The sequence below is a fragment of the Streptopelia decaocto genome (assembly GCF_964273445.1).
Source record: "Streptopelia decaocto genome assembly, chromosome: 4".
Taxonomy (NCBI): Eukaryota; Metazoa; Chordata; class Aves; order Columbiformes; family Columbidae; genus Streptopelia; species Streptopelia decaocto.
This window is the reverse complement of record NC_138658.1, coordinates 32719280-32733000: the sequence shown is the minus strand read 5'-3', so window position 1 is coordinate 32733000 and position 13721 is coordinate 32719280. Positions and strand designations below refer to the sequence as shown.

The window sequence follows — 13721 nt, the reverse complement described above, 5'->3', positions numbered from 1 at the left end:
CAAGGCACATGTAATGGCAAAACCTATTGCTATACTAAACATTTCTTATAATATTTCAACGGGTGTGTTGATTTCTGCCCACCCCCCATGCATCAAAAGAAAGGTGTTTAGTGTTAGAAAAAAAACTTTCAGGAGTGTTCTGTGTTAAACTTAAATTCACCTGATGTTTTTAAATTATTGGGGTTTTTTTAATGCTTTATAGACTAGTCACTGCCTGAATCACACCTTCATCTGAAAAGCATTGACACCCTACTTTTGGTGCTATGGCTTGTGAGTCCTTTAAAACCCAGGTGAGGGAAGGTGATGCGGCGTGTTGAAAGTCACAGGCTTCTGAAAGCATCTTGTATACCTCTAGCACATGGTCTAGCTTGGTCCATTGGTAACACAAGAAGACCAAGCATAGCTGGAAGGAAAGGAGGAGTGCATGTGTTTCTGTTTGGAAATAGGCATTTTGTGCCCAGGATCAGGACCCCCTGCCCCATGGCTACCATTGCCCTGCTCCAGCCTCTAGCCATCACCCATTTAGGTTTTCTCCTGCTGATGATTTTCCTTGTCAGCAGGACTTAGTATATATATGTGTATATATATTTTTATATATATATATATTTCGCAGATGATGCCATGTGGTTGCAGAGGAATCTCTCTCTGAAGGAAGTCTTTCTTTAAAGTACTTATTTACAACATTTGTTTGGGATTTACAGCAGGATTCATGCAGCTTTTTAGATGTACTTAATATAGCTGAAAAGAAAAGATGTTAGGCTTGTTTGTCATTCAGCAGTTATAGCTACGTGCAAGACTACACTGACAAAGTAATTAAATCTCCCACAGGAACTTACTGCAGTCTGTGCATCTCTTGCTTTGTGCTCTGCCTGCATGTGACAGTCATGTTTAGTTGTGCTGGTAGGGCTCTGGCTCTTTGGAGAGATGACTGGAGATTCAAACCCCCTCCAGTCCTCAACTTTTATGGATCGCTGTGGCACCAAGCCCTCTGTCAAATGAAGTATGAAGTTCAGCTCTAGGGAATCTTTTAGAAAATATATTAGGTAAGAATGTATTGCAGCACTTTTCTGATCTACATGTGATGTGGTTTTCATAAGACCTACCTTCACTGGTAAAAATAACAAAAAGGGAAAGTAGCTTAAAGCATGTCCTATTAATGTGGCTCATCCAGCCATGGGAAGTCCACTTGATGGGGATAATTATTGACAGATAAACAAGTAATTTTACAGATAAGGTGTGATCAATCTTATATGCTTGTTGCAGTAATTACACTATCAGTGCCTGAGTAGTTATTTTACAAACTGCATATAGACAGCTTAGTTAGCAAAGTGTGGTTGTATTTATTGTGTGTATGCACATTTGCTTCTAAAACACAAACAGGTAACTTTAAAACAAAGTGTCTGTGATTTTTTTGAATTAATGAGTAATGGTTTTGCTGGTTTCTTTTTTTACCTCCATTGTTTACCTGCAGGTTAAAGCAACAGATGCAGATGCTGACCAGTTTGGTGAAATTGAGTATTCTCTTTATGATGGATTCCATTATTATGAAAAATCTAAAGCCTTCCAGATTGACCCACGCACTGGTCAGATCTGTGTGTCTCAAGACATTGACAGAGAAGTAGATCCAACCACTTACGATCTCTTAGTAAAAGCTACAGATGGGGTAAGTTCTGTCCTTCTATACTTCCAGATTTGCGAATGCGTTTGCAAATTTGAATGTGCTGTATACTTTTAAAGGTTAATGGAGTATGTGAAAACTGCATGATTTTGACTAAAATTTCTTACCCCTAGAGAGTGGAATGTGATACTTCACAAAGCATAAACTTTGACCATAATTGGTGAAATTGGCTGTGAAATCCCAAATCACTCCTAAACAAGTTGTTGAAAACCATTTTTAGGACATGTTAGTCCCTGCTGATTTTCCTCCCCCTCTTGGAACTTGTGACTGCAGGTTTACCTCTGCTCCCTGCTTTTGAGATGTTGGCAGCAGTAATAAACCACCAACTTGTGCTAGAACTGTCTGGCTTCTGGGATGCCAGTGGTTTCCCTGAGTAAGTTTCCTTATCCTTTCCAGGTAGCTGATGCCATTGCTGCTGTGGCTGGGTACAGCCTCCCTGCTGCAGCATGTCTGAAAGTTTTCCCACTTTACAGGAGGAGCTGCTACTAAGAAGTAGATATTCACAGGAGAGCGAGGGCAGGGAAGTTTCATGGGCATGAAATAATCCATTTCAGATCTCTGTTTGGCAAGGATGGTGAGGAGATGTTCATTGTGGTGGGAAAATAAGATGTCTGGGTGCGGATGCTTGCTCTGCTGGGTGCCATGTAACACAAAATTTTGGTAGCCAGACTCCTGAACAGGACTGGAAGAAAATAATTCCTGGTTTCATTGTGTTATGAAAGTATCCAAAGGGTATTTGCAATGGGAGGCCCAGAAAAAGACCAGCTGGTACTTTTCTTAACTTTCTTCAGCTTTAGTAGTGAACTGTGAAGAGGCTGAAGAAAAAGGTTACTGGCTGGTTGCAAATGTTTAAAATTAACTCAAGGACACTTTTTAAAACTTACAGATTCATGTTATTCAGGTCACATTTTGCAGGTCAATTTGAGCTGAAAAACATTGAAATTGAATTATTTTAGGCTATTTAGATCTTCATTTCATACTTTGGAAATTGAGCTTGCATTTAGGATATTGTCCTCAGCACATCTAATATAAATCAAAAAAGAAATGCAATTGTGCTAGAAATACTGTATTTTTCTTAAAAATGTGCCTTTTGTTACCATACACCGAAGAAACTTGATGAACTATGACTTCCATATTTATAAGTAGATGAACTTACATAGCTGCTGTTTATGTTTGGTATTAATTGTTGCATTTTGAGAATGTAGTTGTTGAGGATATATTGGTGTGCCTTTGAATTTGGATATTTGTGTAACAGTTAAGCAATTCTTCTGCTTTTTACTTTAGCTGTCAGTATTTGGTGTTTAAGAAGCTACAGTGCCTTTAGCAGTGTGCCTTCCCCATATTTTTCTTTTGAAGATAAACAATTATATAAGATTTTTTTGTGTGTGTGTGTATTGGTTTCCTGGCTCTGTCTTATTTGAACATCTCATCATTTAAGAATGTAAGTCTTTTTGTTAGGTTAGCATATGTAACCTTTCCAGCAGAAGTAAATCTATGTGCCCATTTTGGAGCTTCTCTGGTTTGTGATTTCTGTCTTCAAAATTCCTTTCTAGGCAAAATATTGTAACATACACCTGAGTACACATTTCAAAGTCTCAAAGAATAAAGCAGTCAGTATTACGATGTATAACAGCAGAAAAATATATATGCTACTATAGTTCACCACTTCATTTTTTTTCTCTCATATACATGGTTTGAAGCTGTATAAATGTAAAGAACACATACATGTATCTGGAATATCAAGGTTAGTCTTATTAAAAAAGGCTAAGTGAGAGCTGGACAATAGCAGTGAAATTCTGACAAGTTTCTCAGGTATTCAGTTTGGCTGAGAAGATTGTTTTGAAAATAGGTTCACATGAAAAAAGGTTGATGCATTTTTTGGTTAAATTATTGCTCTAGTGATAAATCTTATGTCAAAAGTTAAAGGAAAATGCCAATGCACTGAAACTATAGAGTATTTGATTTTTAAATTGGTCTGTGATTTATCTTCTTTTAGAGACCTTGTGTTTTCTGAAGTTCAGTAATAGTGAAGGGGATTCAATTTTTGATTGCCTTATCTGTGACGGGCAGGACTTGATCTTTTTATTAGAATTCAACACTTTGTAGATGCCATTGATTTATCTTCTAAAAATGAGCTCATACAATACCTAAATATTAAAGCACCTAAATTCTGTGTTCATTACAGTTTTCAGTATACGTGAACTTATGTTTAGCCACTTTCCACTTTTACAGCAGAATTGTAGTGGGATATTTTCTCTCCTGGCATTCTGCTGATGATTTTGATGGATTAAATATGTTAGGTGTGGATTTCAAAGTAGAAGCTGTGACCAGGGGAGAAAAGTGTACAAAAAAGACGGAGGAAGAGCAAAGGGTCACTGTTGACAAAGGGGAGGGCGAGAGACAGAAAGGAAAGAAAATAACAAAGTTAATCAGAAATGAGGAGGAAAATAAAGTATTTTCCAGGTGGTGCTCATTTTATCTTACAGCAAAACTATCAGTTTCCTCCACCTGTTCATTGCTTCTCCATTACATGTTTTGGAGCTCATTGATCTTTTATGCACTATGTAGAAAGAGTAATGAGAGAACTGCAATTGCACACAAGAACCTGTGGAGAGGCAAGTGGAAAACAGATTCTGTTAAACTGACGTTAAATAAACATCTTGTGAGAGCTTGTGGGAGCACTCTTCACTGATTAAGTGGGGACAAGACTGATCATCACGTATTCGCCTATTCAACTGGCAGGGAGCACTGATTGCAGTCCCAAAGTCACTTGGCATATGTATTTGGAACTGCTCCTTGAAATGCTTTTATGTGAAAAGAAATCATGTACCTAGGTTTATAAAAAAAGTGTGTGGACTGAATCCCACAGCATCTGCATCTGGCCTTCTTCTTCGCTCTTGTGTCTGGACTGTGGCAGGCTGAGAGCTCTTCCAGTAATGAGGGTGACCCTCCAGTGATTGAAATGCCAGCTATGCCTGGGACACCCCCTGTTCAGACCTTGCCCTTAGTCACAGCAGCTGTAATTCTGCACTTTCGACACATCAGAGATGGTTTCAGTAGGCATTTAGAGAGGTCTTTGAATTTACAATCAGCTGAAAATTTTTTACAATTATGTTAAAATGGTAAATATTTTTCTCTAAAAAAAAAAATCAGATGAAGGTATGTTGCTTGGGGAACATTCACAAACACTTGAGAGAGATTTAGATGAGGCATACTGTGAAATCAAGTTTTGCAAAAAGGAAAATATGGAAAAACAGGAATTCTAGTAAAAGCATCTGCATGTTTTCAAAAGCAGTACAGGGGACAAAATTACTACTTTTTGGTTTTGAATATATGCAATTTGGTCTGATAGGTTTTAATTATTCCGTTTGGCTTTTTTTATTTGTTTGCTTTCACGATGCGACTGAAATGGACACTCCATTATGTGTGTTTTTCATGTTCTCTTGGGGGTCTCCAGAACACTACATATGTAAATCTGTGCTTCTTTTATTCTCATTTTGTGTACTTCTGCCTTAAAAAGTCTTAATGTGAATTAATCTTCATATGTGAAACCCCCCGCGCACTGTAAGGGGTGACACACACCACATCTCTATACCTACTGAGAGCCCAAGGGTTTGGGATTTGGTTTGTGTGGTTTTTCTTGCCTTTTCCCTTTGCAGAATGGACTGGCTTGGTTTTGTTTTCTCCAAGTGAGGCTCTTGAGTGCTGTGATAAGATTGTCCTTAATGATGGTTTGAATGGTGGTGGGCTTGTTTGAAAATCTCTGCCCACAGTGCCTTTTCATTTTACCCGGTTTTCCCCCATCTGGCTCTGGTTTCAGCGTATCTCAGGATTCACTAGCATTTAGTGGTTAGGTATGTTCTAAATGTGTTCGTGGCCCACAGCTTTTTTTTTTTTTTTTTATTTTGTGTTGGACACATTGTGAGAGAGAAGACGAGGGCTGGGGATGTTTGTTTGTTTGAGTTTTCTTTTTATTCTGGACTACAGTGACAGCTTTTAGATGTTGTCAGGGTTGAAGATGCTTCAGGGTGTCTTGAAGATGTCTTGCATCCTAACTGGTTGGCCCAAGGAAGCCTCTACCTGCTGGAGTCATGCCCACTGTAGTGGTGCTTCTCTCTTCCCCCGCCCATCTGTTCGCCTTTGCCTGGACTACGATCTGCTGATTTTGGGCTGTATTTGCTCCAAGGGAAAGGGTGTACATGTCACAGGACAAAACCATGGAAATAATTTCTGTCAAGGCATGATGTAGGTGAACAGAAGGGCATGCAGCCTGCCTTGGCTCTGCAGCCCTTGGGCAGACCTGACTGCTTGACCTGGGTGTGCAGGGTGGAGGGAAGCCATTCCATATGTTCATCTGCTAATCTGGGCTGTGCCTTTCCTGTCCTCTGGTTACAACCTGCTGGCAGACAGTGACACAGTGGCACAGTGCTACAGAGCATGTCCAGTACTTGGGTTCAAACAGGGCTCTAGAGATCTCATGAGTGCTGCAAGGGCTTACAAGGTGTCTGCTGCGACCGAGGTTGGTTGTGTAGGTGTATTGAACCTTTTGCAATCATTATGTAGCAGCTGAACACCTTAAGACCTAAAATTCTCTGTAAAAGATAAAAGGATGCTTCTTTTCATTGCCAGTTGATTAATATTAACCTAATAAGACTTTTAATTGCCATCTTCTCTAGCTTTCTAACTTTGTGAACCTTGAGTCTTTTTATGTTTTTCTGGAAAATTTGTGCTTTTTCTTTTTTAAGTATTTTTTTTTTAAATACACTGAATACTTCAAAATCAGTGCACTTGTAGAAACTAAAATAAAAATCTAAGAATTTTAAATATAGTACTTTAAAGTAGATCACAAGTCACATCTACTTGCATATACAAGCGCATCTGCTAAATATGAAGGCACAGTTATATAGTGGGTTATCATCATGTCTGTACTGTATGCTCAAGATTATCACTCACAGAGTTTACTCAGAATTATGTGCTTCCTTGCACAGATAGGTGTTAATAGTTCTTGTTATGAAGCAGTCATTCAAAATTTTACTTAAATGCTTCGAGAATTGCTTGCGTAGGCAATTGAAGTGCACATATGCCAAAAAATCTTAAAAAGAGATGAAAGGTTGAGCTTTAGCTTTGTGTATTGTGAATAAATAGATGTCACTGTCACAGAACACTTGGCTAAAGCTGGCTCATGGTATTGACTCCAGTACTATGCCTGGGTTTCTTCAAAACCATGTATTTTGTATGTAATTCCATGTAATGACCTTAAAGGTCTGTTCAGAATAGGAGCTTTGTCATACTGTAGCTTAACAGTTCAGCTGAATAGTATTTTTTCTTTCAAGAAGGTGTGTTTCCTTTTGTTTAGGAAAAAAACCCCACAAAACAAAACAAAAAAACACCAAAACCAACCAACCAACCAACCAAAACAAAAAGAACCCAAAACAACAAAACCAGCAAACAAAAACCCCCAAACAACCAACAAAACCCAAACAAACAAACAAACAACAAACAAAAAACCCCCACAAAACCACAAAAAAAACACTGCATAATTCCCAATATGACCTGATGAGATTCTAAGTGGAAGTTTTCTCATGGAAAGAGGAGACCAGGCTTGGGCTTCATGGCTGAAGGTCAATTATACATTTTTTGGTGGAATTTTTAGTGTGTTCTGAACTCCTTCTACTTACATCGCTTGCAGCAGATTATGGAATTGCCTGTCAATGCAGAGTATGGCATTACCATCTTTTATGTTACTACTCATCTTTAAACAGGTACCAAAAAATCATTCATGAAACATGTAAACTCTTCTAGTTGCGTAGATTGGTACTTATTTAGAATCTGAAGAACTGATAATGCTGAAACCTTAGTGACTCTCTTACTCCCTTTCTGCATAGAAAAACACTTTGTTCTTCATCTCTTACTTTTTGGTAAACCACACTTCTTGTCCAACTGTCTTTTGTGCTGAAGCCATTGAAACCTATAGATAAGTACTTGAGCTTCTGAAGAAGTTAAGGCTTTGTCTCTCCATTTTGACAGCATTGTGACTTCAAGGAGACATATCTTTTAGGTTTAATGAAAAAAAAATAAAAGAAGTCTTCATGTCATGGATCCTGTATATCACCATTCAGTTTGGAACAAAAATTTGACAGCACAATTCACTGACAAAAATGTTGGAGTCTGGAGTGGGAATCTTGATGGATTCTTAAGCCTTTTACAGCATCAAGATGAAGAAATACAGCTGTTCAAAGTAGCACCATTTATGCTCACTGAGCTGAAGAGTCTCTCCTGCCAAAGGAAGGATTTTTTTTTTTTTTAGACGTGATAAAGAGGTGTACTAGTAGCTTTATATTTTCAGACAAAGTTGGTCCTGCTAAAGTACAGAAAATATTACTTTTGGTTATTTTGACTTGGTGGTAGTTTCTTATGTCCCCTTTTTGTTCCATGGGGCACACACCTCAGGATTCTGACAAAGAAACCATTGCAATTGTGATGTTTTGTTACACCAAGCAGCACAACAATAATTAAAAATATTTGAACATTTGAGAAAAGGGATTTCAGAATTAACAACTGTGGCTTTCTGTAGCTTTTAAGATGTTTTGACAAATGTAATTTTCTGCCAGTAACAGACTTGTTTAAACCAGCCTTCATATTTCAGAAGATTTGCTATGTTGTGCTTGCTTCTGTGTAGGTGAAATACATCCATGTGGTTAGAAATAGAAGCAGTTTATTCTTTCTCACTTGGGATGATACTTAAAATTTTTCATAGCCAGAGCAAGATCTGGGTCATAACCAGTTAATATAATAAGTTAATAAGTTAATATTGTACTTGACTTGTATGTGAGGGAATAAACTGCTTCTTCAGGAAAAGAAGGATCTGTCTCCGTCATAAAATTTGGTCTGCCTTCTGAGAGATTAAGTAGTTAGTAGGTCTCCAACTTGCTTCCCCTATATGCTAAGAATTAATTGATTTCCAAAGACTTTGCAACCTTTCCGTAACTCCGTAGGATAAATACAAATTGGCTGGACAGTGGTGTGGGGTTCTTTTTGTTTTGTTGTTGTTGTTGTTTTTTAATGTTTAGCAATAGTGAAACTTGGAAGAAGTAATTTAACACAAGTTCTTATGAGTTTTTGCAGCTTGTTTTCATGCTCTTCCAAACTTTGCCTCTTTTTAGATGCTTTTTATTCTTGACCTCACTTCTTCCTTGGCCCTCTTCTCTTAAAAATGTTGTTTCCGATTCCTGTCCTGAAGTACCTGGGTGCTGTGGAGCCACAGAGCATCTTCTGACAGTGGATGTGAACAGAGCACATAGGGCTCTCTTAGCTCATGTGCAGGGATTTCCTTCCTGTGGAAACAAAGGTGTTGGGGAAGGGGCTCACCCTGAGGCAGGGTTGGGGTGTTGGCAGTGACAGTGTATCAGCACAGTTTCATGACTGCCTCAGTAGCTTGAGACTGATGATAGCACAGTGCCCTTCGCAGTCCTGGTCCCCAGGCACGTATCCTGGCTGCTGGTTTCCTCTGCAGCAGGGTGAGCCCTGGAAACATGCCATGCCTTTTCTTCAGAAGAAAACCCAAGCACAGCAGGAGGATGTGGGCCAGATGTCTTGGTCTGAGGTGAAACATAGATGCACAACGCCTGAGCTTTTGTGGGAATTTCACTGCTACCAAACAGAGCTAACATTACTACAAGGAAGAAAAGAACAAAATAGAACAAAGCAAAAATCCCTATGGAAATATGGAAGAGAATGCTGATAATATTTTTTGCCCAGACATAAGTCTGACCCTGTGGATATAATAAGCAAATAATCAAAAATAGTTTCAGGAAAATAGCCAGGCTGCACAGCAAGTGTAAATAAGTAGTATCCAGTCTGAATCACTGGATAGTTTCATGAAGGTCAGGTTTAAAAATAAATGCCATGAACAGTTAGGTTGCAGAAATATGCAACCTAGTTATTTTTTATATCACAGATACAGTGACTGCAAAATGAAGTTTGGACTTGCTCAGCATAGCTTGTCTCATGTACATACCAACATCTCTGTGTTGGCGGTTTCTGTAAGTGACTAATTGGTACAAGCATGGTGCTCCCTGTGGGACTTTGAATAGCGCGGAATTCTTCTTCTGTCTATATCTTAATGTCCTGCATACAGCATGTGCAGGCTACACACACGTGTGCTGCTTTGTGCCTCTACTGTACACCTAAGTGCCCCAGCATTTACCAAAAGCTGCTTTATTTAAAAAATGTCTGTGGTCATTACAGCTATAAAATAACCCTGGAAATATGAACCCCTCTAAACTGATGGAGTCCAGCAGCAGTACAAGGCAGAGCTTCTGAAAAGTAAATTGCCATTTGTTTCACTCAAGGCCCTGTGGGGTCTACACTTCTACACCCACAGAATTGTCTTTTTTCCAGATTATTGCAAAATTCAAAATTCAATTAATGGCAAATGGTGATTTTGCTGTAGCGTAGTTTGTAAGCCAGCTTGCAGTTGCTTCTCTCTTCTCCAGTTTCGCTGCAGGGAAAGGCTAAAGGTGCTCCTGTGGCTGCCCACCTGGTGTTTCAGTGGGCTCTTGATGGGCACCTGTAGCAGGAGCTTCAACCGTAAGGAGAGCAGTGCAGGGGCTGGCTGGGGTTGCAAGGAGGTACGGTGCTGAAACCGCCACCAACGCCTGGCTCTCTTCCCAGCTTTTTGCGTAGGGAAAACAAACAAGCAGAAAGGTTGAGCCACACTCTCTGGAAGGCATGGTGAGACCTCTTTCCCTGCAAAATCACAAATGTCCTGGAAATAAAATTATGTAATCAGTCATAAATTTTGCATGAACAATTTGCTTCAGCTGTGTGCTTCAGTCATCTTTGGTATTGTTCTGTCTCTGTGTGCACAAAGTGATGCTGTGGGTACGCAGACACATGCACATGTGCATACATGCATATATATATATATATATATATACACACACACACTTTATATGTACACATACACCTATAGGCACACACACTGTGTGAAAAGAAGTGCTTAAACTTGCCAGAGTGGTAACTGAGGGTATGTCTGCCAGACAGCAGCCTGACAGGTCGGGTTTTGGCTGTCCTGCACTGCTCTGCTCTCAGCCTATGCCCTTGATCAATAGTTCAAAAAGCCTCATATTTGCTGTTACAATGGTCACACTTCACATCAATCTGAAAGATTCATAGATAGAAAGAAGTTATTCCTGCTTTACTGGAGCACCACAGTCACCTGATGGGCATGTGTTTCTGGTGCAGAAAGCCTTGACTTTCATCTGTGAAAGAGTAAGTGGTGTTTGGGTGATTACAGTAAAAGTTAGACTAGCATGGATTTTACATGTGTAGTGGCCATTACTATTAACAAAAATAACTTTGTGTTCAGGCCTCACTGTCATAAGAAGTTGAACTTCTGTGTGTATGGAGTCAGCCCACTGGAGTTGTTCTGAGCATGTAGATTGCCTAAATGCAGTATTTTGGGGTATTACAGATACTCTAAGTTGTTTTTAACAGATGTTTTCGTTGTTCAGTATTCTTGCAGCATGTTCCATTTCCTAATGATGGGCTGAAGCCAGATGTGCATCATTCTATTGTGTACACTTTTAAAACTGACCTTGTTGTGTGGTTGCTTTTTTTTTCCCTGATTTTTTCCCACAGGGGGGGCTGAGTGCCCAAGCTTTTGTTCGCATCGAGATAGAAGATATTAATGATAATCAACCTGTTTTTGAACAAGCCATCTATGTGACAAGCATCAGCAGTCACACACAGCCAGGAACAGAGATCATCAATGTCGTTGCCACAGACAGAGATTCAGGAATATATGGTGTTGTCACATATGAACTGATCCCAGGAGAATTTTCTTCTTTTTTCACAGTGGATGCATCTACAGGTAATTTATGAGTCTATGATTCAGAAAGGCTATAATTATACAACATTTTCCTTTGCAATGCTTTTTTAATTGGGAGTCATGTCATACAGTTGAAACTTAGATTCTACTGGAAAATGATTCTAGAGGACCATGGAGGATTTAGGTTTAACATGAAGCCTTTGCTTTTCTTGGATTAAACAGGAGAATGGGCAAACTAGTACCTGCCAGTACAATACAGGACAAGCAGTATGCTCCTTATCCACTATTTTCAGCCATAAATCTATTAATTGTTAGAAGAAATAATAAAAACATTATTTTTTTTGCAATAATATCTGAATTCCTGAAATGTTTAGGTCTTACTCTTGAGGAGCAATGAAAGACCCTTCAAGATGCTTGTCCTTTCATTTTATCTCTTTGTTTCTCTCCTAATCTTGCTCTCCACACTATGCTAAAATAAGTCCCTGTTCTGCCCACAGTCTTAAAATGTCCAGCTGCCTCCCTGTTTGACTCAGTGATTAGCTTTGTAAGTGATTTTTTCTGCCTTGTACTTCCTGATATGACTTTTTGTCCATCTGGTCTCTGGAGAGAGGCTCAATGAGGGAGTGATGATGGGAGCAAGAAAACAATTATGGCATAAACAAGCCTGGGTGAATTTTTCTGAAGACAGGTTGAATCTCACAAATTGAATTACTTTTCCCATGACCCCAAAGCAGTCCCTGTAGTCCATTTTCTAACCTTAAAAAGAAAATGAGCAGTGTCTCTACAAATGTCCATGGTGTCTTTCAGAGAGTGGTTAAGTGAACTGCAGCTACGATTTTACTTGAGACCCAGCCCTTGCATATAAATGTATCCTGATCAATGGCTATGCTTCCTGATGGTCATGGCATATATGTTTTCAGATTTATTGTTTTTTACTGTTATACATGTGTATATATTAGCTGTTTGGCACGTGAACCATTGCAAGGCTTTGTTCTTTCAAATGGTGCCTATTTTCACTTTCTTAAACAGTCCCCAAAATACTATGATGAACAGAAGAAACTAATCTTCTTAGGAAGTCGGTGTGCTTGTCTTGGCTATTTCAGAATTTATTTAACTGCGGACTTTTAACTGCCTGTCAAATCAGATTCTCTGGGGCATAACTAATGCCAAAAATATATAGGTCAATCAATAATTAGGGAGCTGGATCTCCACACTCATTTAACTGGTCATTTTGAAAGTGCCTCAGCAGGCTCGTCAGGAGAGCCCCTGCGGATCACACCAGCAGCACTGGCTTTGGACTAGTCCTGTCTTCTGAAATGCTTCTTTCTCAGAGTGTGACCTTTTGGCCTTTTTTTCCAGTTTTGGCACTTTGTATAGGAAAAATGTCATGCTTAATCATGAAGGCCATATAAGTTTATAAGTTACTATTATCTTGCAGATCTGTCATGGTATTTTATCAAAGGCAGACCAAATGCAGGGTGAAGGTGCTTGAGATCGTTATTGCTGACATTTCATGATGAGAAGAGCATTTAGGTCAGAGACACTATTCCCAACATTATAGTGCTTGGAATCTGATTGCACTTAATCAGATCTCCTGGGTAATTCACGAGGTCAGACTGTGTCTAATTTTAGTTTATTAATATTAATGGTGTGTGGGTTTTTTTCTGAAGAATGCACTTTTTCCTTTTATATTCTTCCACATCTACCTACAATAGTTCTTATGCTCAGTCACTGGCAAGCAGAATGATTTTTAGACTCTTGGCAAAAATAGACATTACAAACAAAATAAACATTAAAACTGCAAAATTTCTGTGTGACAAATTGGCAATCTCTGTGGTTCAAATAGCTGTAAAAGTTGTTCAGTGTTCACAGGAATATAAAACAAGTATCTCACTGTTAAGGCACAGAGACTTGAGCTCTTCCCCTTCTGGTTAGGAGTTTTTGTTGTGCTAAAAGTGTCTTCATATGCTTTGATATATGGCCTAATCTAAATGTGTCTTGCCGAAGGTTATGTGAGGGACTTTATCTAGTTACGTGGGCTGCATTTTGTGAACAGAGGGCAATGGACAAACGTGAGAAGACATAGGAATTCTTCAGGAGGTGGATCCCCAAACCCGTAAAACAAACAAGATTATATTACAGTTTTGGTCTTTGATTTTATGATCTTGTGGATGTACAGTCTGCTACTGATGTGTTCTGCAGTTTTCCAAT

At 39.0% G+C, this 13721-nt stretch overlaps 1 protein-coding gene across 1 annotated transcript in view; it reads left to right on the top strand.

The window, feature by feature from the left end:
* Positions 1–13721, top strand: part of DCHS2 (dachsous cadherin-related 2) — a gene marked incomplete at its 5' end in the record, with an annotated part of 116479 nt that overhangs the window by 43559 nt on the left and 59199 nt on the right. The window contains 2 exons of the mRNA XM_082050547.1: positions 1472–1663; positions 11321–11552. Of these exons, the coding sequence (XP_081906673.1) occupies positions 1472–1663; positions 11321–11552 (424 nt within the window). The remainder of the gene's footprint in view (positions 1–1471; positions 1664–11320; positions 11553–13721) is intronic.